Consider the following 24,441-nt stretch of genomic DNA (forward strand, 5'->3'; position numbering starts at 1 on the left):
CCCCCCCCCCCCCCCCGCCTCTTTCCCTGCTTTCTCCCCTTGCTCGAACCCTGCCCGAGGACCTGCGCGTCACGAGACGCGACGCAATGCACGATAGCCTCCGAATGGCGTCAAGGGTTTGTCCGTCGAAAGAGGCATCGCGGAAACGCATCCGCCAACGTCATGGCTTCGCCTCGCGAACGGGGGAACGGGAATAGCATTGACGACAGGCATCATCGACAGCCGATCAAGCCGAAAGAGGTCCCACCCCTTCTACCATACTTCGTCCCATCTTCCTAGCACCAAAACAAAATCAAGGCAAGCAAGAGTAGGAAACATCAGGCGAAGCAATAGGCTCGAAATTCAACTGGGAGAACTACCATACTGTGTCGTTCAGCTTCCACCTCCTCAAAAAACGAAAGGAAGGGTATATCCATGCCAGCACACATCTCCGCTTCTCTCCTCTCTCTCCATCATCGAACGGGAAGACCAAACAAAAAGTCGACGTGCCCGGCTCGTCGGCATCGGGCTGCGCGAACGCCTCCGGTGCGAGTAAGATAAAACGAAATCAAAATAGCCAGTCCCATCTCCCAATTCTATCACTGTCGCTGGGCACATTTTGCCTGTAGCGAGATCCCATATCCTTGCGTCATCGAAAGTATAAGCAGACTAAACCAAAACGCAACATCCCTGCCTTCATGGCTTCTTCGCTCGTGCTTTTCCTGTTCCCAATCGCGCGAAAGAAGAAGCATCGTCCTAAAAACAAGTGCGTGGAAAAACTTGTCCATGCCTCGTATATCGATTCGTGTCGTTGGCCCCTCGGGGGGCGGTCGGCATCGGTATCGTGCGTTGTGGTGTGGGTATCGCAAAGGAAGATCCTCTCAAAGTATCCCGATCCAAATGGTAAGCTTGCGCTTGATTATGTTTAAGGTGAAGGAGAGAGAAATCCGAGATCCCGTGGTATGTAGAGATGAAAGAAATCCCCTCCCGTGGTGGCAGTCCGGAAAACGGTCCTAGTGGTACAGTCCGTCCGCGTGGGTCCGAGCAGACGGAGACAATGAAGAAAAAAATCCTCGGTCCAAAAGAAAATCCTGGCAATGGCGACCTGTCCTGGTTCGTCCGGTAGATGAAGACAAAAAAGGAGACCAGGCTTCTATTTCGTAGGGTTCCGGGAGGATTTCTTCACAGTTGGCGTCAAAACGGTGGTTAAAAACACGAACGCCCTGCATGAAACGCTCTGTCCGGTCGAGCTCACGCTCACGGCCGAAGAGAGTCTCGACAAACTCGACACCGGCATTCTTGCCGAGGGAGCTCTTCTTCGAGCTGGCTTTGAGCATGGGCTGCTCGCAAGTCTTCAGCAGTTTGCGCAGCTTGTCCTGCAGACGCTCACCCGAGTCGATGAAATCCTCAACCAGGTCCTTGTTTTCGGCACTGCGGATGCGCTCGACGACCTCGTCGGCGCGCTTGATCTTGCCGGCCAGTTGAATCAGAAGAAGCCAAAGCTCACCAGCCACATCAGCGATGGGCGTCGCCGTACCATGGTGGTAGACGGTCCAGTCGTAGATCCACTTGCCCAAAGAGTTAGCGTCGAAGACACTTCCAAGAAGCAAAATCGGCTCCTCGGCAGGGTCCCAGTTCTTCAGTGAGTAGCCAGGAGGGATGCGGTGGCGCTTGGCATCGGCCTCCGTCGCCTTGGGCGCAGCTGCGGGCGCGGCAGGCTTCTTGTGGGAGCTGGCTGGGCGGGCTGTGGCGGGGCGCTGGGGCACCGAGACGGAAGACCTGCGGGCGTGTGTGTTGGCCGTAGGGCGAGCGCGCGGCTGGGGGTTGGACTGGGGTTCATAGGCAGCGTCGCGATCATGAAACGAGTATCCTCCCTGCATGTAGTAGTGGGAATCAGTGGGGTGTCCTCGAGCCGCATCAAAGTAAGAATCCTTGAAAAGCCTCCTCCCCTCTGCCTGCTGATGCTTGGCCGAGATGACATATGTACGGCCGTCGATCTCGATGATCTCGTCCTCGTCGGATTCTCCATGGGGAGTGGATGACCGGACATGAATGTAAGAGCTGCGGCGCTCGTTCTTGGGGCGCGTGGGTGTAGCCCACGACGCCTTGCGCGAATGATGACCACTACTCACATTGGCTGTGGCATAGTAGCCATCGCTCGTGTACCGAGGCGATGCCGTCGGGGGACGAGGACTGTAGTCATTGTAGCCTGTGCTAGCATTGCGGAAGTGCGCGCGCGTCGCCGGACGCTGAGGTGTGGCCGAGCCGCCTGATGCGTAGTAAGAGTTTCCCCTGGGGGAGGGTGTTGGTGTTGCGGATTGGAATCGCTCCCGGGCGTAGTAGTACTCCTCGCCGGGAGTGGATCCGGTGTATGGTGAATAGTTGGCCATTGTTTCCTCAGCTCTTGCGATGTCCCTGCGACATCCGCTTTCTTGTTCGTCCCCAAAATGTCGTCCTTGCGCTGTGGCGAGTTTGTTGTGTGTTGTTACTGTGCGTGCGATTGCACCGATCTCGAGTCCAGTCCAGGCGAAGCGCGCCGATGTCGAGACGCGGGAGAAAGTGACACCAGTCACCTTGGTATGTGGTCGGAAGAGGGAGGGATGATAAAAAACCGTCTTCTGTAGGCGAACATGTCCAGGCTGTGTGTTTATATTCTCCGAGGAGTTGACAACGTTGGCAACACCAAGTCGAGACCTGATGTTATGGAAGATGGTGGGTGCTTCGGAGAGCGTCCAGCAAAGGCTTATACGGTTTGCTTGGAAATCGAGTTTTGCGAAATCGCCTTGGCGACTCGGTGATATGGTTGGTGCGGTGGTTGGAAAATGGGGTTGTTTGGTTGGCAAAAGCCAAAAGTGTCAGAAAGGAGACAAAAGGCTGGAGGCTGGGCGGTAGTGACACCCTTTAATATTCTCGCTTGTTCTGTGGGAGTGGATGGCGGCGCGGCTCTCCTGGAGAGCGACGGGAGGGACGCCAGAGGGGACGAGGATTGTTGAGCAGGGATGTGTCCAGAACAAGGAGTCTAGGATGGAGACAAGATACAGGGGGGCAAGGGCCAGGGGGTGTGGTTCAAGCAAAGCCCGCCCAACCAAAGCCAAGGCACGGAGCTCAACCCATGGAGCGAGGCTCCCGCTAACCCGACGGAAAGGGCGAATAGGGTGTGCCCCTATCTTCTGTGAGTCGTCCTTCTGGGGATTACTCACGACGACCTAGGCTGTACGGTACGAAAAGAAATTACAAGCACGGCCTGCCTGTTTGTTGGGCGCCAGCCGTCGAGTGTGGCAGCACTGCTGCTTGAGCCGGTCGTATGTGTCGCGCTCAGTCGTTTACAGTACCAAGCTGACGTCCCAGGCTCGTGAAAATGTGCTCTGACTCGCTTTGGAAAAGCACGGTCGCAGGAGAGAGGCGATACGGTTGCGGGGAATGTGCTGGGTGTGTCCGTCGTGATTTCTTGTCGCGTCGCACCCAGATTCAGAGTGCCATAGTGAAATGACCAAATCGCGGCCTCCCTGTGGCTTTGATCTCGGTCAACCCTTGGGCTCTGCGGATTTCGGTCTGACTCTGAACCTGTGTCCGTGGGCGGCTGAGGCAGGGAACCAGTTTGTAAATTCCAGAGGGTTTTTGACAATCCCAGCCTTCGGTCCAGTCGTCAAACAAGATGATTCGAATTCGTATAATTGGCTGTCCACCCGTCACGGTAAGCGAAATGATGGCGAGCGCGGCGTGCTGGGTATGGCGTCCCCAACGTGCTCCTGGTCCAACGGCGCCGCAGCGGGATCTCAGTTCCCAGTGCCGCGTGAAAAATTTTCACCAGGGGCGTCCCAGGGGCAGAACGTGGCTTCTGATCGCCGCACAGGCGTTCACACACGGGGGAGTCGTGGTCTGGGTTGGAGGCCCCCCAACCGGTACGCAAGGAGGTTGTGGGTAATTGTTGGGATTCCCGGGGATGTTCCTCGATTCACCGAGAATGGGCGACAAGCACAAGCACAAGCCAACAGGCCAGCCAGGATCAACGGAATTGCGAGCAGCAGATATGCAAGGGATCCGGCGAATTCAGTATGAGATTCCTCCGCCGGTGGTGCTGAAATACGAGAGATGAGCCCAACGAGGCTGGGATTCCGGGAAGTCGATATGAAGACCTGACGTGGCCTTTGTTGGATTGTTCGACAGTGAAGGGAGAGGCACGATCTCGCGTGTCGTTTGTTACTAGAGCAATCTTGCCGTCTGTCACCAGTGATGACCTTCGCCGGTAATTCGAGTGCACAGCGGGCAGAATGCTGGGGGGCACTTTGTTCTCTTGATCTTGTTCAAGGAAGTACCATCCACGGCATCTCGATGGACGACCGGTGAGTCGAAGAGTCGGGTCTGGCGAGGAACGGAACGCGCACCGGCCAGGTCGGCCGCTCTTTTCCCTTCGTTCGGTCACCGACGTGTACGACGTAGGACGCCCGTTGCAGGATCAGGCCAGAACGGTGATAAGCAGCAATCTTGGCTTCGGGTGGCTGGAGGAGGCCAAATCTTGCGAGATGAAGTGCCAGGATATATAGCACAGACTGACAGGTGGTCGGCGGTTGATGGATGCCAGGGGCCAGGCAGCACAGAACTGGTGAGTCAACGGCAGCCTTGTTTGCAGTCGACGTTGTATTCGTGTGGTTTCGTGTCGCCCTGGTGCCTTGTCATGCTGTGACGCGACCGAGGACAAGATGCGCGAGTTCAATCCACACGCGTACGATGCTTGCCTTGAGAGGACAGGGTAGCAGGCAATCAGAGTCAGGGTGAGGAAGAGATGCAGCGTCCTACCCGGGCAAACATGATTGCGAACAGGACCAAGATGGAGAGCAGAACGAGAAGGTTCGACCGAGGGCTCCTGGCGAGTTTAAGCTGGTTCGAGCAGAGCGGGCAAGTGCACCCATTGCTCCGGCGGAAAGGTGTCGCTGCCGCAGCCTTACCTTTCCTTCCATCCTCCCCCCCCCCCCATGCCAGGTTTTGCGGGCAACAACTGCCATCTACAATCAGTCAGCGGGCTGCGACTTCCCACTTGCGACATGGGTGGAACGGCGTGATGGATGGCTCGGCTGTCATCGTTGGCTGTGGTGAATCTGCTTCACTCCAGCTTCTGCCAACATCACATCACACTTTCAGTCCAGGGGTCATAGTTCCCAAGACGCGTCCTCACGCACGATGCCTTGCCTCAACCCCGATGCACGATCATCATCCTGCAGCCGCCCACGAGGAAAATGGCGTCTCAACACTGGACAGCCACCAAGCACACCGGTCAACGTGGGTTTGGCACTCCCAGCTGACCTCACACCAAGCCAGATTCACGGGAATGCGCGGCGGTCGTCTACCGTCAAGTGACCATCGGCCATGCTGACCCAGACGCTGGCGATCACCCAGTTCGCGCCGTGAGTGGAGGGAGTTCACTCATCACATGCACGCTTGTGCGGGGTGACGGTGACCTGGGATCTTGCAGCGGCAGCGGCAAAGTCAGAAGCGGAGGCGGAGGACGGGGGCAAGCGCCAGGAAACCACAAAAGTCATATTCGCATCAAGCTCCGAGGGCACTGAATATGCACCAAAGACGCAGAGTCAACCAGACTTTCTATCGACTCATGTTCGCCACCACACGGACCCCGACCCCGACTTCGCCCAACCACCGATCGACCACCCTTTAACGAGGACGGCTATTTTCTCTGCCCTTGTAGGCTATTCGCTCTGCCCGACCAGGGTAAATACACGTCAGACAAGGGTCAAGTTCTACACAGCTCCACCACCAAAATTAGCCAGGGCAACTATATACCTCTATCTAGCGTGCATTTACCCTAGTCGGGCAGAGCGAATAGCCTACAAGGGCAGAGAAAATAGCCGTCCTCCCCTTCAACCTCTTCTGTCGACGAACTTCCCTTCGACTCCAGCTCGCGACGGACGTGTGCCATCGACTCAGCTACTCGCAGCTCGGGCCTGGCCCCCTGCATTAGAGTCCGAATTCGCGATTCATTTACGAATCGCGATACGACAGGAAGCACAGCAGCAGGCTGTCCTAATTGTTTGTACTTGTCTCACCTGATGTTAACGCCAGCCCTGGAAGGCCCCGATTTCCAATCCAAGTTCCATTCGAGCCTAGGTAGGCTAGCTTCCCAGCCTCCAAATCGTCAGCAGCATCCACCCGCCTTTTCTGCAGTGCCGGCCGGGCTGGGGAGGACTGGGGAAGGGGCCCATGATACGACTGGATAGGCTAGGAACGAATAGGCTTTAGCATCATCGGGCGAAAGACCCCTCCAGCATGTGGATTGGTGGGGATGTTCTACCAGATTCTCCCTGTCTCTGCTGGCTTTTGTCGAATAGGAATGATTCCAGTGCGTTGCCCGCAGGCTCCCTCACTCCTGGGTCGCGAATGTTTTGCCTGAGCATTCGGTGAAGCCATCAGTCCAGCTGGGAAGGTGAGTGCTCCCAGCTCCCAGCCTCTCTGTAAGAGGTCTCGTCAACCACGCGTATCTCGCCCAGGACAGTAAGCTCGCGCCATGTAACGGGCATGTAGCCCGGCCACGGCCAATGAGGCGTCGCTAAGGAGATAGCATCTATCTATTGCTGATGGACCATCTTCAGTGTCACCACCTCTGACTCTGCACATTCACATCGTCAATCTATTGCGGTTTAGAGCCGCCTGTTCGGCATCGAGCCCCTAGCAACTTACACTCGCACTCGAATCACCGCATCATCGCGAACCACATGGCCAATACCATTTATCACTGCTTTCTTCGGAGGAGCTTCAAGGAGGCGAGGAACGCGACTGCTTCTGGACTCAGCCGCTGCATCGGACACCGAAATGTTCCAGGTCATCGCTAAGGAATAGGCCTACGACGGCAACTGCTGGTCTTCTCCCCCTATTCTGGCCCTGTGGCCTCCCTTGGTGGTTTGCCACCAGCTAAGGTGATGCAGACCCTGAACGATTTGTTGGTATAGCGCTGCAATAGCACAGACGCCGCCCGGACTGCAGCACCACAACACCCACAACACAGCACGCATCCCCGACTTGCTTCTTCTCGTGCGGTAGGGAGTCATTTATGGGGTGGGCCATTCTCTGTCATTTCCAAGAAATTTCGAGATGTAACCGGGGAGGTCTCAGCTCCTGCGAAAAACAATGACACATCAGGTTGCGATTCACACCCATGGCTGGGGCGAGCACACGCGCCGAGGGGTCATTTGCGATTCTCGAGCAACCTGGTCTTCACAAAGTCATGTACCATACACATACAGTATGACAAGTTGTTCACGACAGGCTTCCGACTCCCCTGGTCAGGTTTTCCAGGCGACGAAATTACACCCACTGCCACGGGTCGGAGCACCACCCCTCCCCCCTGGTCACAACAACGCAAGTCCTCACCCCTCTCCCTGCAAAGACAGGTGTTAGTAGGGTGTGCGCGGGCGCACATGTCGCACCGGAGGGTCGGTTTCCAGAAGGTCGTTGAGCCCGCTAGGACGCTCCATCCCGTCCGCCGGGCGCACACCCTGACCCCCTTACCACGGCGCTGTTCTTATCCTTCCCCCTGGGAGCCACTGAAATTTCCCAGCCGTGGTCGCGCATCTCTTTCCCTTGTCCAATCCGGCCGGCAGCATGGTGTCAGCCTTCCGCTGATCCAAATTGCACTCCTTTCTTTTCGATGGCGAAATTTTCACCTCCACTGCCGCAGCCGCAGACACAGACACTGCTGGCCGAAAACCACACCTGCTGGCCAGCAGAGACGTATGACTCACACTTTGTTCGTTCTGAGGTGAGGGGGGGAGCAAAGAGGAAGGGAGCATGCCTTTCGTCCCAATGGCATGCGACTCTTGCTGCATCGCTGTCCAACGCAGCCCGTAGGCAGCGCGTTCGCCTGGACGAGGCCGACGAATCGGGCCTCTAAACAAGTCGTCCGCGAGTCCCGATTGGACAACCCGGAGGCCACTTGAACACGTAGCACCACGGGCGAAGCCAGTCACAGCCCGCACTCTAATGCCGCTACTGCTCCGTACCCGTCGGGGCCGCTTCAAGCCCTGGTCGTTGCGTGGCTTGCCTGCTTGGAAGCATAGGATTATTTCGGATCAGGGCGTGAGAGAATCATACACGCTTACCCTAAACACATGTAGCGCACCACGATGGCCCAGGTGCGGTGGCATGCGATCGTGCAGGCGGGATACCGCAGCCAGCGCGCTGCGAAAGAAGAGGGGCATCTTTTAACTGAACACCCTCTTGGCTTCCCTCCGTTCACCGAGACGGGTGTGTCTATTCGAGCGACAACTACAAGTATCGTCTTGTTGGCATTACCTTCTACCTACACTGATCGCGACAGTCTTGTGACAGGATCGTCATCCCAAGATGAGGCCACCAGATAGGGTCTCGCCGACTTGCCAGCTGTACTCCTTCCGTCTCTGTAAGCTCCTCCGGACCATATTCACAACATGGGACGCGGCCTCACCGACTCTTTGCGCTTGCGGCAACCACCAGCTTGTGAGGTGCCCCGAGGAACCTTTGCATGGCGGATTGGCATCGCAGGCTTGCAGCTGCAGCTGCGCAAGGGGTCCTTGTATCATGCGCAACGAATGTCCGCCGTTGCCCTGTCCTGCTGCACTGCGCATTCAGATGAGACGCCTTGTCGCCAGCTCCGCTGCGGAATGGGCGACAGTGTTAGGGCTCAGTGACGTAGCGGATACACATGTTGTAAATGCGGTCCGCGAGATACCCATATTGAGACTCGCTCGACGCGAGGCTCACTGTGATGGCGAGGAACCAGCTTCGACAGAGCGGCCGGCCGGTGATCCTCCGAACAGCCTCTGCTTGAAGAGAGACGGGTGCGTCTGCCTCATGTGCCATTTCATGCCACACTCGGGGTTCTATCTGAGCGACCATCACAGTACGCCTTGAGCTACCATGTGCAGGTGGTCGTCCCCATCACGGTCTCCAGAATTGAACACATCAATGCTTACCCCATGTGTTGCTGGCTTCAAGGGCATCTTAATTGGCCAACAAGCACCATCTCTTCGTTAACGGCCAATAATTGACAGACAGCCTGTCAACACAGGTCCATCGTAGAAAGTTAATCCGGTCCAACACCAGGCCCTGCCCAGCCAATCTTGACAAGACGGTCTCTGATATCCCGAGTTACACAGCATGTTCACCCGAGGGGGATGTGATCAGTTAGTGGCGGCAAGCCCAAGCGAGATGCACGTACAGTAAAGTGGCAGCTTGCCCTCGGCGGACCCATTCTTGACGAGAAGAGATAAATAACACGGCCTCGGATTTGGAATCACGCCTTTCGACGAGATATTTGTGTGTGCATCTCCTGCAGCAAGCAGCGGCCGGCCCTACCAGCCCTTGGTGTGGTGTGTCAGGTCAGTTCACCGACCCTGTTTCCTGTCACCGACTTTGCAACAGCATGGCGCTGACCAGTTTGCCCAACTCAGGCATGATGGCCAACCAGGGTATCCGCTGATGCGCTTCTCGTCCGAGCTAGCTGAATCGATGGTCAATTCCGATTGACCTCAGCTTCTGCTCCTTGCGTCCTCCAGAGTCCCTGCGTTGCCTTCGATTCATTGTGCCTGTAGAGGTGCACTGTGCAGTCAAGTGGCCGCGGCAGGGATTCTGATATCGGCAAACGTCTACCAAAACTTCAACACCCATGTCACCCCCTTGTCTCGTATCTCGAATAGAGCGCACAAGCTGAAATAATTAATGTCACGACAGGTACGAGTGCCATAGCCTCGGCCCTGATCAACATTGTTGCCACGGCGTCCCTGAATGTGGCGGGGGCATACCACGTGATATTGCCACCACCGGCGCTGTACTTTGAAGCGACTTCGCAACTGACCACAGGCCTTCTACAAACTTCCATCTCCTTACAAATATATGGTATTGATGGCTCATTATGGCACATGATTGTATTTTCTCGTGCTGCATGGTTCATGCGAGTTTGATAGCGACACCCCATGACCAGGGGACTGTTCTTTTCCCTCTGCGCCGCACTCCCGGACGAAATGACGCATGAGGCAACACTGGGCGCATGGGTCGGGCATCAAGACGAGGGATTGGATATTGGACCGTTCTCGCCCCCCCGACAGGCAACTTTGACGACGACAGAACACCAGGGCACCTTGATTTTGAAGAAAGAAAGTCCACAGCATTGATAATCTGATTCGCTGCGTGTTCTACTCGCATTTGAAAATGTGAGTCACGTTGCGCAGCTTGTGCTGTGGAAAGATGGCTGTCCAACGGTGAATCACGACAGGCCTTGTTTTGGCTCGCAGTTGGCTTGGACGATTCTGTGAGCTGACACCGAGACCATCGGATGCCTCTGTGGCGTCCCAATGATATCCAACGGCATGGTGAGCCTAATTTTGAGGCTTGGTTTTCATGAACGAGACTGGGTGTGCGCACCGCGCATTATACCTCCCTAACAGCAACCTCAGACTACTGGCCAGTTTGGCCCACGCGTCAGGGTGGCAATCGCATATGGCTGGCCATACAGAGGCCCTCCCACTGATGAGGCGGCATTTCAAGGCATCAGCATGTTTTGCTGCGGCTTTTGTTCAAGCTGAGGTTGGACAGCTTGACCAGAGAGCCTCCGATCATCAATGCTTGGATGGTGAAGTTTGAAAGGAGCTGATCCCGCTTCGTTCCAGGAGTGACCCCTTGAAGTGGCCCCTATTGCGCCAGGGAAACGACTGATGCATCGAGATCCGAAGGGTATCAGCGCGACACCCTCACATCCTCTAGTGACTTTTCCATACATCACGCGCATTCACAACTGACATGGGGCACACGGGCACAGTGGCCTACAGTCATGTGAATAGAACTCACTGTTCATCAACGTCCAGTAATCACCAAGGGAAGAATGACAGTGTGCGAGTGTAGAGGAGGCAACTTCCAATCAATAGATTCACACATGACGCGGCTGCTGCCTGCACCAAGTGCTTCGTTTCATCAGCCCCTCTGTGGCGGATGGCAGCCTTCAAGTTGCCTCAGTTATTGCCCGTGATTGCACCCCAGATCCATGCTGACCAGCTGCCCAGCACGTACACCATTAGTGCAGCCAAGCAAGTCTTGCTGATGTTTCTGCTCAGCTTGCCGGCCGGGCCCTGAAACCTTTCCTTCCTCTCGTTGATGATGTCTCCGAACCGAATTCTCTGCTTTCGCGTGAACTGCAGGATCCGAAGGTCAGTAGCCCAGAAGGTTCCGAGCAGCATCGCCAACGAAATGACCGTCGAGGCAGCAGCGAGGAATACGTAGACGACCGTCACGCGACGGTAGGAGTTGTCATCGGCATCTTGAATGACACCGGTGATGATACGGATAATAATGTTTGTGCTGGATTAAGTGGTTAGTTGACTCAAGCTGGGGTGGAGTTCAAGATGGTGATGATATCCATGTACGCATTGTTCATTGTCACTTTGGCAGCATATGCTGTACCAAAGACGTCTTGGAATATCATACTGGTTCGGATTCCCTCAATGATGGTGACTGGGCCGAACGTCTTGAAAATGGCGTAGAATGCGTACGAGGCTGCGGCACTGCTGGTTGTCGTGCCCCAGTTGATGAGTCCCATCGCCAGCAGCATGCCAGTGCCGCAGATCGCCATCTGTGTTACACGATGCCCGTAGATGTCGATGACTGCGCCAATAATCGGGCTCAAGAAGAAGCCTGTGATGCGGCATCAGTTTTGCTCGATGAGATGTGTAACTAGGAGTCTTCAAGCTTACCAGCATATTGAGACAGAGATGCGTACCAACCGGCGGCGACAGCATCCACTCCGAAGCGGTGCTCTGCCAGCTCGGTGGCGTTCTGAGAGTAGACGTTGGAACAGCTCGTCTGCACCATGGAGAAGAGCATGATGGACCAGAATGTCCAGGGAAGTTCAAGAATCTTGCGGATCTGGAAGTTCTTGCTCTTCTCGACAAGTTCTTCGCCCGTGGCGGGATCGGGCGGTGCCCTGAAGCGCTTGTGTGCGGTCTTGGTGAAGACGTAGAAAACGAGCGTGCACAAGTTCGTAAACACGGAGACGCATGCCCCGATCCAGAATACCCAGGCGAAGTTCCCGGTGTTCTGTAGACTGGTTATTGAGGCCGTTCCGGAGCAAGATGGTAGGTCGGAGAGTATTTACCTTGGAGATGACGTTGGCTGTTGAGCTTCCTACAAAGCCGCCGATTCGAGCGATGCCAATCTGAAGGCCAATGGTCGTGCCGAAACCACCGCCAGGTGCGAACCATCCGGAGAAAACTCTGTAATACGCAATCTGCGTAGCGATGTCTCCCAGCGCCGCGGTGACTTTGCCGAAAATCATGAGGGGGAAGGACCTGCCCGTCGCGGCGCCTGCGATGACCAGAGCTCCCGCAGTCATGACCAGGTTACCGTAGAGCATGGCTCCTACATTAGGCTATTAGTGACCAGTCCTTTGCAGTTGGTCGTGTGAAGGTTGGGACATACCAGCACCGCCGATCCGGTCCGTCACAACGCCGGACACCATCATCAAGGCCGTGACCAGGAATTCTTCACTGGCCTCCAGTAGTGCGAATTGGGTGTTGTTGATATCGAGTTCCTTCTTGATCGTGCTCTTCAACGATGAGGTCAGCCTCGCAGACCAGGAAGCGCCAAAGCTGATGAGGCAGATCAGCAAGACTGAGCCGAGCTTCCAGCTTCTTGGGATGACAGGCCGGTCGTCGACATTCTCAGACTGCGAGTCTGGTGTTTGTCCCGAGTACTCTGTGACCTTTTGGGGCGTCTTCAGAGTGTCGCTTTTCAAAGCGGAATCCTCTTTAGTAGTCATCATGAAGGTTTTGCCTTCTGAAATGGCCGGTAGTTGAACTTGGAACTTGACGAGAAGCAGCTGCACTGAGCTGTTTGATACCGAAGAAGAACGTGCAGCATGATAGTTCTCACGCCCGCGACCTTTATATGATGGAAAAAGGCGTCTCCTGTGATCAAGAATAATTCAACACCCCCACCCCCATCCCCGACTGTTTCCGAGCGCAAGACAGCCACGATGTGCTCAGCGCCCAGGTGCTCGGCTCCCATAAGACGTTCATGTCTCTTCAGGCGCCAATCGTGCTGGTTGTCGCTTCGAGTGTTCTTGGCAGCCTAACGCGAGCTGGGCAAATGACACGATATGGCGGGCAAAAGACCGCGCTACATTGCCCATCTGATAAATAGCCGTAGCGGTGGCTTAAAAGTCAGTGGGCGGCCTGATGCTGCGCCGTTTCTGTGGGGACCTTCGACACCGGCAATATGGTGCTATTCAGCGTCCGGTATCGCCATGGGCGTCGCAGTCCAGATGGTGCGAACGAGGTAGTGGAAGGAGGAAGTGTTTTCTACGAGCTGTGCCGTATCTCGCGGCGTGGTTAACGTGTATAACCTGCGCTTACAAGTCTCATGGTCACCTCGTCATCTACAGCCAGCATTACCAGCTATCCTTTTAAAGTGCCGTCGGTATTTCTGCGAGTGTGCGGGGCACATGCGGGTGGACCGTGGACGACGTCGAAAAAGACGCTTCTCTGCCGTGATTTACAGAGGATCCCTCGCTAAGGTTTGGGCTAGACGTGAGTTAATTCTTAGCGAACCTTCACCTGGAATGCCCCGCAGCTTTGGAGCAAAACAAGCATCTGAGCTCACTCTTGGAAGCGTCTGAAGGGAGCTCTGTCGCTGCCGGCGAAAAGGCTGGGCGACCCGACGAGAGAAGAAGCTGAAAGTCGCTTGTTGCTGATTCCCGGTCAGTATTGCCTCAGGTCCAAGAAGGGTTATACATGAGGACGCAAGGAGCGTAGTGATGGCTTGGCAAAAGCCACTTTGGAAGATTTGTGCTGTCAGGTGGCTTTCAGTTTTGAATTGACGACGTGCTCGAGACCACGACCTTCACGGCATACATGCCGAAGCCCCATGCGATAGCCGGCGAAGAAGCATCTCCTTCTGGTGCCGAGCCTGCTGCGTCAGGAATTTGCGGTCTTTCACAAGATACAGCTTGAGGACAGTCATGTCGCCGAGAAGGTCGCGAATATTTTCTGACGAAGGGTTGGCATAACAAAGCTTCAACCATATTCAGCCGTTTTCTAAGTAGACTCTCCAGACCCTCATTTCTTGTGGCAGACTGCCGACGTCAGACCACGTAAAGCAGAAGCTTCATGGCAGACCGTCAAATCAACCTTTCGATTCCATGCCATGGAATGAATGTTTTGATTTCATGGTTCGATTGACCACGCTAGGAGAAGCTGAATCCTTCTCTACAGGTCCTCCCGCCAGTAGAGCCGCTTCTCCAGCTCCACTCACCGACTTCGGAGATATGGACATCGAATCATATGGGAATTAGCACCATCAGTCTTCTGTGATCCACGATAAGAGCCACATCCAATCATCACTTTCCAGGAACCAGGTAAATGGGTTTCGAGGAAAGAGCAGCACCTTCTGCTGCACCTTTATTTAGTCTGGTAGCGTGTCAGGACCATGATTGGACTCTTCAAGGACCTCTAGCTGCTATATCATGTCGCGATGACTCGCATTCTGAGCGTGAGATAACGTTTCCTGCAGAATTAAACGCATGTGAAATCAGGTCACTTAAAGAGGCCATCAAATCTTTGAAAAGCCTTCATCAATCTCCGCACACTCGATCTGCGGGTTATTGTGTTCGGTAGTTACTTAGCAGATTGCCATCGCAACAACGCAGGCGTTCGCTGCGAGACACCTGGGCTATGATTTCATTCACATTTACACGTCTCGGAGTGAGACAGAATCATTGAACTCGAAGCCACGATGGAGGTAGCCGATGCCCGAATTCGAGGCATCGGAAAGAAGTTATCAATATATACAAGATCATTCAACAATAATTACAGATAAGAGGCGGCTCGTGGTGCTCCACTGCCTCGCTAGGGGGCTGACCCCTCGTCGAATTACTTCTCAAACAGAGCAGCTCAACAGCTTAACTGCACTGGGAGTACCACTGGTTGGAAACCTTGCAGGTTCCGGTGGTGCAGCAGGTAGGGCCGGTCCAGCCCTGGCCGCCGCACTGGCCGTAGGCAGGGGCGCAGGTGGCACCGGTCGCGGGCTTCCACGGAGCCGTGGTAGCCGCAGGCTTGGGAGCGGCGGCGGTGGACAGCGAGACGCTGTAGCCGGTGGTGTCGAACTTGGCGTTGGTGCCGACGAAGGGCTCGGTTCCGGCGCCGATGCTGTAGAGGCACTGGGAGCGGGGGAGACCCTGGGAGGCGGCGAGGTACTTGATGAAGTCGGCAACGTCGCCGCTGTAGTTGGTCTGCTGCTTGGTGGCGACGAAGGAGAAGACGGTCATCTGGGAGTGAGCGCCCTTGTACAACTGCCACGAGACGCCGCTGATGGTGACGGTCGCGATGGGTTTGCCGGTGGCGCTGATGGGGCCGGCTCCGCCGAGGGCCGCGAGCCAGATCATGACCTCGTACTCGGGCTTGGCGCTGCAGTCGCTGCTGGTGAAGAGATCGTAGGCGACGTTGGCGACGACACCGGTGCCGGTGTAGCTGTTTGGCTGGTCAGTATGAGTAAGGAGAGAAGGACCTGGGACAGTCTGCTACATACCTCCACTGCCACTTGGAGGGGATGCTGGCGACAGCAGAGACGCGCGCAGCAGGGGCCTGGAGAACGGCGTTGGAGTACGACTTGACGTGGAGGTTACCGCCAGCCCAGGACCAGGTGGAGGACCACTTGGCGAGGTTGTTGGTGATGCCATCGACCAGGGTGCACTGAGAGCCGCTGGTGGCCTGGTCCCGTCCCCAGAGGTTGTTGTAGATGATGTAAGATCCGACCTTGATGTTGTCCCACTGTCCGCAAAGGTTCGTCGCGCGCTTGTCGATGGACTGAGTCTTGGTGGGCTCAACGGCAGGGGCGGCGGCGACCAGCGCCGCCATCGAAGTAAGGACTGTGATGAACTTCATTTTTTTGGATTGGTAGTGAACGAACTAACGAATGAATGACGGAATGAAGGAATGGCAATGGGTAGAAATGAGATCAAAGTACGTACAGACGGCATCGTGGCGTCGAGAGGCTGGCCAAGTCATACTTATACAGCCCACCTGAATCTCTGATGGGATCGTGACCAGGCTGGGTAGCCTCCCAAAATGGCATCGTGGTGTCGGATAGATGGACGATTACGGTAAGCTTCTGCGGGGTTGTCGACTTGTCATGTCATTCCGTTCAGGCGGCTGCCCCTTTCATTTCAATCTTGCACTGGCGGGTTCGACTCGTTCCCCCAGGTTGTTGTGACTGGTGCTAACTAACTGGCCTTTATTACCGGCCCAATCGGCAAGTCCCATCCATCACGATCGATACAGTTATTTAAAGTCAAGTCTGTCGGCATGCAACATTCTGATCTGATGTGACGATGAGCTTGGCGAAGGTCTTTTAGATATGCGACCAGATCATTGATGCCATTGGGTCACATCGTTTGTTTCCTCAACATAGGTAGCCTCTTGAAGCTCGAGCCTAGAGCGAGCATGGCCGGCGGCCATGCCGCATTCTCTGTAAATTTGTTTCTAGACTGGGGGATCCTTGTCCCTCGTGGAAGCTTTGCCAGGGTCTCTGGAGTGGAGGTATCGGCTTGGGTGCCGAACCATCTCTTTTGTCAACACGGCATGAACCAACGGTGATAGACGATGTCTTGGTTCAAAATCTTTGGCAACCTGATCAGACATGTCGCATGTGATTTTAGCTGATGGTCTCGCTGATTGCCGTTTCTCGTGATGATGCCTCTCCTCTCCTGATTCCTCCTGGGGCCATGACTAGCAATGCATGTATTGAGAAGAGGCGCGGTTTAGATCATCTCCGAAAGCTCCGCTCCACAACCCAAGCTGATTATGCCACGGGGCACTGGCGAATGCGGACGCCAATGCCGGGATTTAGTGCCCTACAACCCTGACTTCTTTGGGCACGCAGCTGTCGGTGCCGGTATGCCGGGTCACTGTGCTCAGACCTTGCGGCCGAAATGGATGGTCTGGCCAGCGCAGGGCTGCTTTATCTCAGACAACCTGCTCTACTGGCGCATCTTGCTGTCCCCGCTAGGGCGCTCCGGGCGACGCTGCCTCTTCCTCCGATTGAGCTGACGAGAGGCAATACGCGGCAGCTGCAACTGTGAAGTTTGCGGCGCCGGTCAAGGTCTTCGAGCAAATCCGTCGTCAGGGGTGGCGCCAATGGACCGTTTCCCTAGGATCTCTCCTCTTACTTCTTCGCATATCAGAGAAAATCGGGCTTAATGCGGACTTCGCAATGCTTTCCTACGGCTGGAGTTGACAAATTGCCAGTATGCCCACACGCCAGAGTGCCCCGCGCGCACTTCGGTTTCATATACTCCTTATTATAAGTGGCATTCAGGTTGGAGCTCGGGGCCAATAGATCACTGTAGGATTGAAGGATACAAGCGCTGCGAACACCATGATGAACGTGATTGTACCCACGGGATGCTGATTTGATGGTGGACTGTGGGAGCTATCCAGAGCATTCTGCAAGAAGAAGACATAATCAGCGAGAGAAAATAAAGTAGAAAGAGGGGGTGTGGGTTTGCTTTGCGATTTTTTATTAGTTCTCTAGGATGACCTCGCGAAGACAGCAACACAGAGCTCATTATACTACCAGTAGCCTACCGCGAGGGCCAAAGCTCGACGGCCAGTCACGTATTTCAATTGAGTTTGAGGATTTTGAGTTGCCACATCAACCTTGCAGTCGTGGCCATCTTTCTCTGCTCACATTTAAGGGATAAATTAAGCATGCCGGCATGTTCTGCAGATGACGAGGACGACCCACACGTTCCTCTGCACCACTGAGGCTGGAAGCACACAACACAGCAACAAGCCAGACCAAGCAAGCAATGCCCGGCTTTTCAACGCCAAGTACTCCAACAAAGGATTCCCAATAACAATCGAAATAAGCCTGCACACCTAGACAGGGACATGTCAGCATCAAGGTCCTTGTGGCGCCTGTCTTTGGCGATCGATCCCCTTAGTGCAGTCCGGAAGGGGCAGGTACGCGGCTGAGAGCAGAGGAAGGGGAGGGAGACACGGGCAGCTGTTGGATGTGCGGGGTTGATTAATGTGCGCCCAGTGATGTGATGAGATATCTCCCAACAGCGTGACATCATGCGCCTGCATGTTTCCCACCTAGGTACTGAGGCACTAAACAACCTCACCTTGATCAACAAGGGCTCGTTAATAGCGCATCGCCTTCCATCGAACAAACATCTCAATTGTACCCCCATGCCGTACAACAGGAAGCGGCCAGCCTCGCTTCGAATTGACTCCATCCAGATCCCAACCCCCAATGCGCGGCATCTCGTTCATGACCATGGCAACTCTTGCCCTGGCTCACCTCTCCCTGGCTCGTCTCGCCAACCAAAAGGTCATTGCGTCCGACAACGATGACATGACCGAGGTTCACGAAGCGTATGGCTTTCCCCCCCTCCTCCCCCACGTCAAAGGACACCACTGACGAGTCCCAGCCTCTTCCAAGCCGGCATCATCCCCAACGTCATTTCCGAGTTCCAGCCCGTCCTCGGCCTCTCCGCCTCCTGGTCCAAAGACGCAGCCGTGTCCCTCGGCAACAGCCTCGACCCTTCGGCGCTCTCTTCGCCCCCATCGGTCCATCTCGAAAAAGCCGATTCCGTATCCAGTCTCGAGGCAGGCAAGTCCTACGTCCTCACCCTCACGGACCCAGACGCCCCATCGCGTGACGATCCCAAATGGGGCGAGTTCTGCCACTGGATCGCCACGGGGCTCTCCCTCTCCGCCTCGGCCAGCAAGCTCGAGGACGTGCTCGAGTACAAACCCCCCGCGCCGCCCGAGAAGACGGGCCCCCATCGCTACGTCCTCATCGCCTTCGTGCCCGCCAACGGGACGACCGAGCCGCTGAACCTCTCGAAGCCGGGTGATCGGAAACACTGGGGGGCCAGCGCGCCGGGACACGGCGTCAAGGACTGGGCGCATGCCAATGGGCTCGTGCCGATCGGTGAGTGGCTTTTGTCGTCGGATTGGGGGGGCTGCACTGACCTTGCTAGCTGCGAATTTCTTCTACGCCCAGAACAAGAAGCAGTAATGACGGGGAACGATTTCGTGGAAGAAAGAACCAGGAGAACATGCTGCGGCATAGGGTTACCTGAGTACGCACGAGGCTACAGGGAGAACAAAACGACCGGCTAGTGATAGGAAATATTTCTTAGTCAGTAGGAGCCTGTTTCATGGCTACTAAGAAGAATGTACCAAAAGTGTTCAGAGCCGTCTATCACAATGCCCTCTGTCGTGATGATACATCCCTTGATTGACGATATCAAGCAGGCAAACGAAATGGCAAGGAAACTACCTGGGTGGACAGACTCCTCGAACCGACAGCGGCCTGGTTGCGGTCAGTGTCTCAACCCTGACGCCACCAAGTCCTGAGAGACGCCACAGATCCCAAGGTTGCATGTAATTTTTTTCTTTCCGGAATTATACACGCTTTAAGTTCAGCGTCGACGTAGGGCTGACGAGGTATCCATGTATCACATGATGGGTATCGAGCGTCCCTGCAGTATCACAGACTGTACCCATGGAAATGCGTCAACCGAGAGAATTTCAACAGTATTCATAACACGGCCATTCACGTTGGCCACCGGTGAACTGATAGTGCTACAATTTTCGGTGTTTGTCCAACAGACGTCGAAATCTTCCGTCGCCTTCGCCAAGTTCTTTTACACTTCATTCCGAATATCCCATTTTCTACTGTGGAAGAACCCATCGAGTTACTGTTTCGTATCCTCCGCTGAATCACCGTTCGCGCCTGTCGTCTGAGAGGCTGCCGGCCCCAGCTTCCGTCTTTTCGCCGGGGAAGTTTCTCGCTTTGGGACAGGATCGCCGTCTTCCGTAGGCTCCGGCTTGCTGTCGTTGGTGCATTTTGCTGACGACTTGGGGCGACCATCAGGAAGCGGCTTCCTCTTTGCACCCACTCCGGACGTCGTGGCCGGCTTGGGACGACTGGAAGGGAGAGGCGTCCGCTTAAGGCTGCTCTTTACGTCACGAGAGGCGTCCGGTCGAGACTCTGATGCCGATATTGCTGCCGGCTTTTGTTCGGCAGGTGCTGATTGATATCGAGCTAGTTCTTGCTCGATTCGTTCCTGCACTTCTTCCGGAACAGAGTCGCTTGGTGCAACGCCCATGGCGTTCTTGACGGGCGTCTCGACCGTCTCCTCGCGTCCTGCAGGTGCCCTGCGCCTTGGCAGCTCCTGGGAGGCCGGAGCGTGTACGATTCCGTCCGGGCCCAGCGGCTCAGCTGCGTTCTGGACAAAAGAGCAGCCCTCCTTGTGGAGAGTGCACTTGGAACAAGCCGAGTTCAGCCTTTCTGGATCGATATAGCAGTCGCAGCCTCTCCGCTTCTTGGCGCAGTTTGCGCATTTCCGTTTCGCGAGGCAGTCGAGGGCCACGATGCGGTCGTACTTGGCCCGTGCCGACTCAGTCTTGGCGCAGGGATTCTTGCTGCCTGCCTTACTCTTCTTCGTTGTCGATACGACCTCGTCCTTGGTGAGGCCGGCGTCGTCCGGTGCGTTCCCTGTGGCCGCCGGCGTCCTGTTACCGGCCGGCGTCCTGTCATCGGCGTCTGGCGGGGGAACTGGTAGTGCCGGGTCCCCCTCGACGGAACTTGGAAGCGGAAGGATATGAGATGCTTCCAGGTCGTTGGTCTTGATGTTGGCGGCGGTATCTTGTGGGGGATGGTACAATGCCATCAAGACCAGAGCCTGTGCTGCAATGAGTTCCAACTCACTGTACCTCGACTGCTGGTTTTCCTGAGGGATGGGAGTATTTGATTCTGCCATGTTGTGAGATGAAAGAGACAGAATCTGGGTGACTATAACGACGAAGAAGGTCGAGATGTGATGAAAAAGGAAGCGCCTGCTTGCTAGGTTGGAGAGTACTCGGAGAATAAGAAGAGGAAATGGAAGGATGAAACGTTGAAACGTTGAAGAAGGCTAGAGGCTGATATTCGATGGTATAATCGATCTGAAATCGGTTCTGCGAATTTGAAGGAAGAGTTAGAAGGACAATTGGGAGATTGAAAGGGACAGCCATGATAGCCATGGACGGAAAGCTCTTTAAGGTAGACGATGATGCTGTCGGAGAAAGATGAATGCTAAGGTTGGATAATCAGAAAACGCGGACATCAAGCTCCAAAGTCGATGAACCTAAGGTTCCTACGGTAGGAAGCTGCAATGGGTAGTAGTCCATGCAGGCTGGCCATCGACAAGGAAGGGTTTGGTTGTGTTTGGAAGGGACCTGTCCTCAGGCAAGTTCGACCCGAAATCGCCAAAGCAACACGAAGTAAACATTTGATGTCGGCAGAATGTTTCAGTGACATCCGCGACTTTGCAGATGAATGCTGCTTGCTAATGGAATCCCGATTCTACGATCAGCCTTTATGTCGGGATGAGGAGTGGACTTGAAAAACCTCGGGTTGTAGGAATAAGCTCCTTGTAAGGAGCGAACATGATGGCAAACTCAAGCATCACGGGGAGGAGCAGACGCAATGTACCTTATCTTGACCACTGCAGGAGGTATCGAAGGTAGCTTACCTCTGGCGCAAGGAGGCACAACCATTTCACTCAGCTTTCTGGTGAACCGAATTGCAGGCAGCAAAACTTTGCACCAGATGTCGTAAAGTATTCCCTTCGGTACAGCAGGCATGTTGGGCAGTCGGGCTACCCTGTTGTGTTTGAAGAGAAGGAAGGCTCCATGGCAGATGGAAGCAGGCACTGTCAAATGGCCGCTCTTGAACAGGCAGTCGCGTACAAACCACTGATGATGGGCCTTGCCCTTGCCCTAACGATGCCTTGAGCCCCTTCTGCTCGGATCGTCATAAAATAGGTACCCAACTGTCCAGAAGTCCCATTGAATGTCTGGCCAAGCTCGCCAGGCGTTGTATTACCTGTCAAGAGCACTGAGGAGTCGCTTCCTCGGAAGCCAGAATACGTGGGCAGGCACGACAGAAAATCCGAGTTATGTGTGGACGCAGTACACATGCGGAAGCATCAGCAGACCTCCGATCTCAAACCGGCCTACCGCACACAGAGGCACTGGTACTCAACTTTGCTCCCCTATTCTCCTGTCCCCCCACCCTACTCATTGTCGAAACAGCAGGCAAAGGTTTCCGAATTGAGATTCATCGTTTGTGAGATGCAAGAATGACAGCCTGCTGATCCGAGCACCTGACGGCAGAGACAACACCGAGCCTCCGAGGCTGTGCCTACCGCTGGCAACATGACCAGCGAGTTGCATCGGCAGCGAAGAAGCCCATTCCACACAATCGAAGCAGCCTAGGACACATCCACTCCGTCCTCCGGGTTAGGCACACGAAGATATAAAGGACATCTGTGGCGTTGTTCTTAGAATGGCGTCTACCTACCCAACCGACACGCTTCTCTTTGTTGATATCGACATTAGAATTCGAGAAAACCACGACGCTCGTGCCGCATAAAGTACGCTGATACGGCGCGCTATCCACGTGTGAAGCCTTTCGACTTTCGAGTCGATACCTCCGTTCCTCGATAACTGAAACGGAAATCTCGGAGCCGTGGCTCGTCAAAAACCGATCGGAACATACTGACCGGCGGTCGGTTGGCTCTAGCCAGAAAAAGTTACACAGTCTTGCATCTCGAGGTCGCATCGTGCCATTTTGTCCGTGGGGGCTGGGCCGAGGCCCACAGTGTTTTGAGATATGCATGCGGAAAGAAGGGGCTGGCAGGCTTGAAAAGTTTCGTCTGCTTTGCTTGAGCACCTTTCAATGCCAGGCGCCAGACGCTCCTCCCGTCTGATTTGCACAGTGGCAGATGTTTGAGCAGTCACCTGTGCGGCACGGCGGACGACGCGTACTTTGAACCTGACATCAAATCTGCATGGCACGCTGCCCCATGATGTTGGTCCCAATTAGGACACCCAATACCAAGACGGAAAGATCCGCCCAGCGGCAACCGGCACTGGGGCACCTAGCTCCGATGGTGTCCCGTACCTGGATGTAATCTTGGGTAGAAGGGAGGACTCACAGTCCCTGAGGAGTTGGCTCTCTTTTCAATGCCATGCAACCACGCACCCCAATGTTGGGTGGCCACAATGGTCGGAACCAACAACCCTAGTTCCCCGGCGCACCTCGCTCCTAGGTGAAGGTGAGCTGCAAAAACGCTATCGGGTGGTATGTCACGCTTCTATCGATGCACCTCCTTTGTGCGAGTGCAAACACGCGACATGGCCGGCCATGACCACTCTGTCAGAGTCAGGCGCCGTTCTCGTGCGTCGGTTCAGGCGCACTCTCACCCGGTCTGCTGGATGGAGGCGCCTGCAATGAGCCGGAACCCAGAAGCCTCGTCTCCGGCGTGCATCTACCGACCCACAGCATTGGGAGCTGGGACGCACAAGTCATGCCATTTCCCCTCCTCGGGTCAACCTGTCAAAGGGGCGCATAACGAGTGAACGAGGCAACAGCCAGGCTGTTTCTTGCCAAAGCCGCCAAAGCCGTCGGTCGATGGAATTAGACCGAGTGCTGCGTCAACAGCAACCCCTCTGTGAGAGCACCGTCACATGAACAATTTCGCTTGCCCGATCATGCCATTTCTGCTGCCATCTGGCCGAGGCGAACAACGGAGGAGTACCACTGCAGTTACCTGCAGTGTGCATCGCATTCTAGTTTATGGAGCACAAGATATCATCACAATGCAGCTATCTGTGTACAGTTATAGAGCACCAACTACACCAGCAACGTTTGCCTAAACCTCGAGCGGTGTGGTTGAGGCGGTAGGGACCTCTTTTTACAAGCCAGGTAAGTTTTTACTTAGTTTCTTCGACTTTCTTTGTGCCTGAAGGCAGTTCTGCCGGGCCATCTAGATCCCGACATTTCTACGTGCTCTTGACTCGCGCAACAACAGGACCAGGTACCCGGGTCGCCTGCTGAGGTTCAAGTTAGGATTGAGTGGTTGAGACGGCGCCCCGGGAGAGGCGGTGAACGGACAGCGGGAGGCACGATCGACGTCGTGTTTGGGCCCTTCGGGTCCGCGAACCACTTAGTGAACCCCACCACTCGATCCAAGTTGGCGGCAGGATCGTCGCGCGCCAGATGAATTAAGCTCGACTAGAACAGGGGCCATCCGTGGCCAGGATACGAGAGAATATATTCCCTCATGAAATAGGAGGGCTCCGAGCACCATGCCATGCACCCAAAACTGTTGCTACCTCGCATGGCTCATGAGTGTGCCTGGACCGCTCGGTTCTAAAACTAGCACAACCACGCATCGCGTCGATGACTTTGGTTTGGTCGACTCAGGTTGGATAGACAGAGCAGAGCCATGGGACCGTGCAGGCGAGAGGAGGACTCACAAGCGGGGGGGGCAGTGCGTAAGACTCGGGTCGGGGCCTCATCACCGACGACGAGGGCATGGGACGGCGGTTGGTGCGTGGTGTGCAGGTGAGGTGCATCAGCGCGGCA

The 24,441-nt window shown here is 55.3% G+C and overlaps 5 protein-coding genes across 5 annotated transcripts; 1 reads left to right on the top strand and 4 right to left on the bottom strand.

Annotated features, from left to right (window-relative positions):
• Positions 1-1,132: 1,132 nt before the first annotated feature.
• Positions 1,133-2,369, bottom strand: VDAG_07404 (uncharacterized protein; the record flags this gene model as incomplete). Its single annotated transcript, XM_009656309.1, has 2 exons — positions 1,133-1,159; positions 1,200-2,369. The coding sequence occupies 2 exons, from the start codon at positions 2,367-2,369 to the stop codon at positions 1,133-1,135; spliced, it is 1,197 nt and encodes a 398-aa protein (XP_009654604.1).
• An 8,601-nt stretch (positions 2,370-10,970) lies between these two features.
• Positions 10,971-12,775, bottom strand: VDAG_07405 (uncharacterized protein; the record flags this gene model as incomplete). Its single annotated transcript, XM_009656310.1, has 5 exons — positions 10,971-11,316; positions 11,382-11,649; positions 11,709-12,051; positions 12,110-12,372; positions 12,433-12,775. The coding sequence occupies 5 exons, from the start codon at positions 12,773-12,775 to the stop codon at positions 10,971-10,973; spliced, it is 1,563 nt and encodes a 520-aa protein (XP_009654605.1).
• Positions 12,776-14,911: 2,136 nt separating this feature from the next.
• On the bottom strand, positions 14,912-15,893 carry VDAG_07406 (endoglucanase-1; the record flags this gene model as incomplete). The annotated part of the gene is made up of 2 exons (XM_009656311.1): positions 14,912-15,479; positions 15,538-15,893. 2 exons carry the CDS (start codon positions 15,891-15,893, stop codon positions 14,912-14,914), a joined length of 924 nt encoding a protein of 307 aa, XP_009654606.1.
• A 2,374-nt stretch (positions 15,894-18,267) lies between these two features.
• VDAG_07407 (carboxypeptidase Y inhibitor) lies at positions 18,268-19,213 on the top strand (the record flags this gene model as incomplete). The annotated part of the gene is made up of 3 exons (XM_009656312.1): positions 18,268-18,389; positions 18,446-18,951; positions 19,001-19,213. The coding sequence occupies 3 exons, from the start codon at positions 18,268-18,270 to the stop codon at positions 19,036-19,038; spliced, it is 666 nt and encodes a 221-aa protein (XP_009654607.1). The 3' UTR covers positions 19,039-19,213.
• Positions 19,214-19,720: 507 nt separating this feature from the next.
• VDAG_07408 (uncharacterized protein) lies at positions 19,721-20,788 on the bottom strand (the record flags this gene model as incomplete). The annotated part of the gene is made up of 2 exons (XM_009656313.1): positions 19,721-20,673; positions 20,737-20,788. 2 exons carry the CDS (start codon positions 20,786-20,788, stop codon positions 19,721-19,723), a joined length of 1,005 nt encoding a protein of 334 aa, XP_009654608.1.
• Between the last annotated feature and the right edge of the window lie 3,653 nt (positions 20,789-24,441).

Source organism: Verticillium dahliae, genomic scaffold (genome assembly GCF_000150675.1).
Source record: "Verticillium dahliae VdLs.17 supercont1.16 genomic scaffold, whole genome shotgun sequence".
Lineage (NCBI taxonomy): Eukaryota > Fungi > Ascomycota > Sordariomycetes > Glomerellales > Plectosphaerellaceae > Verticillium > Verticillium dahliae.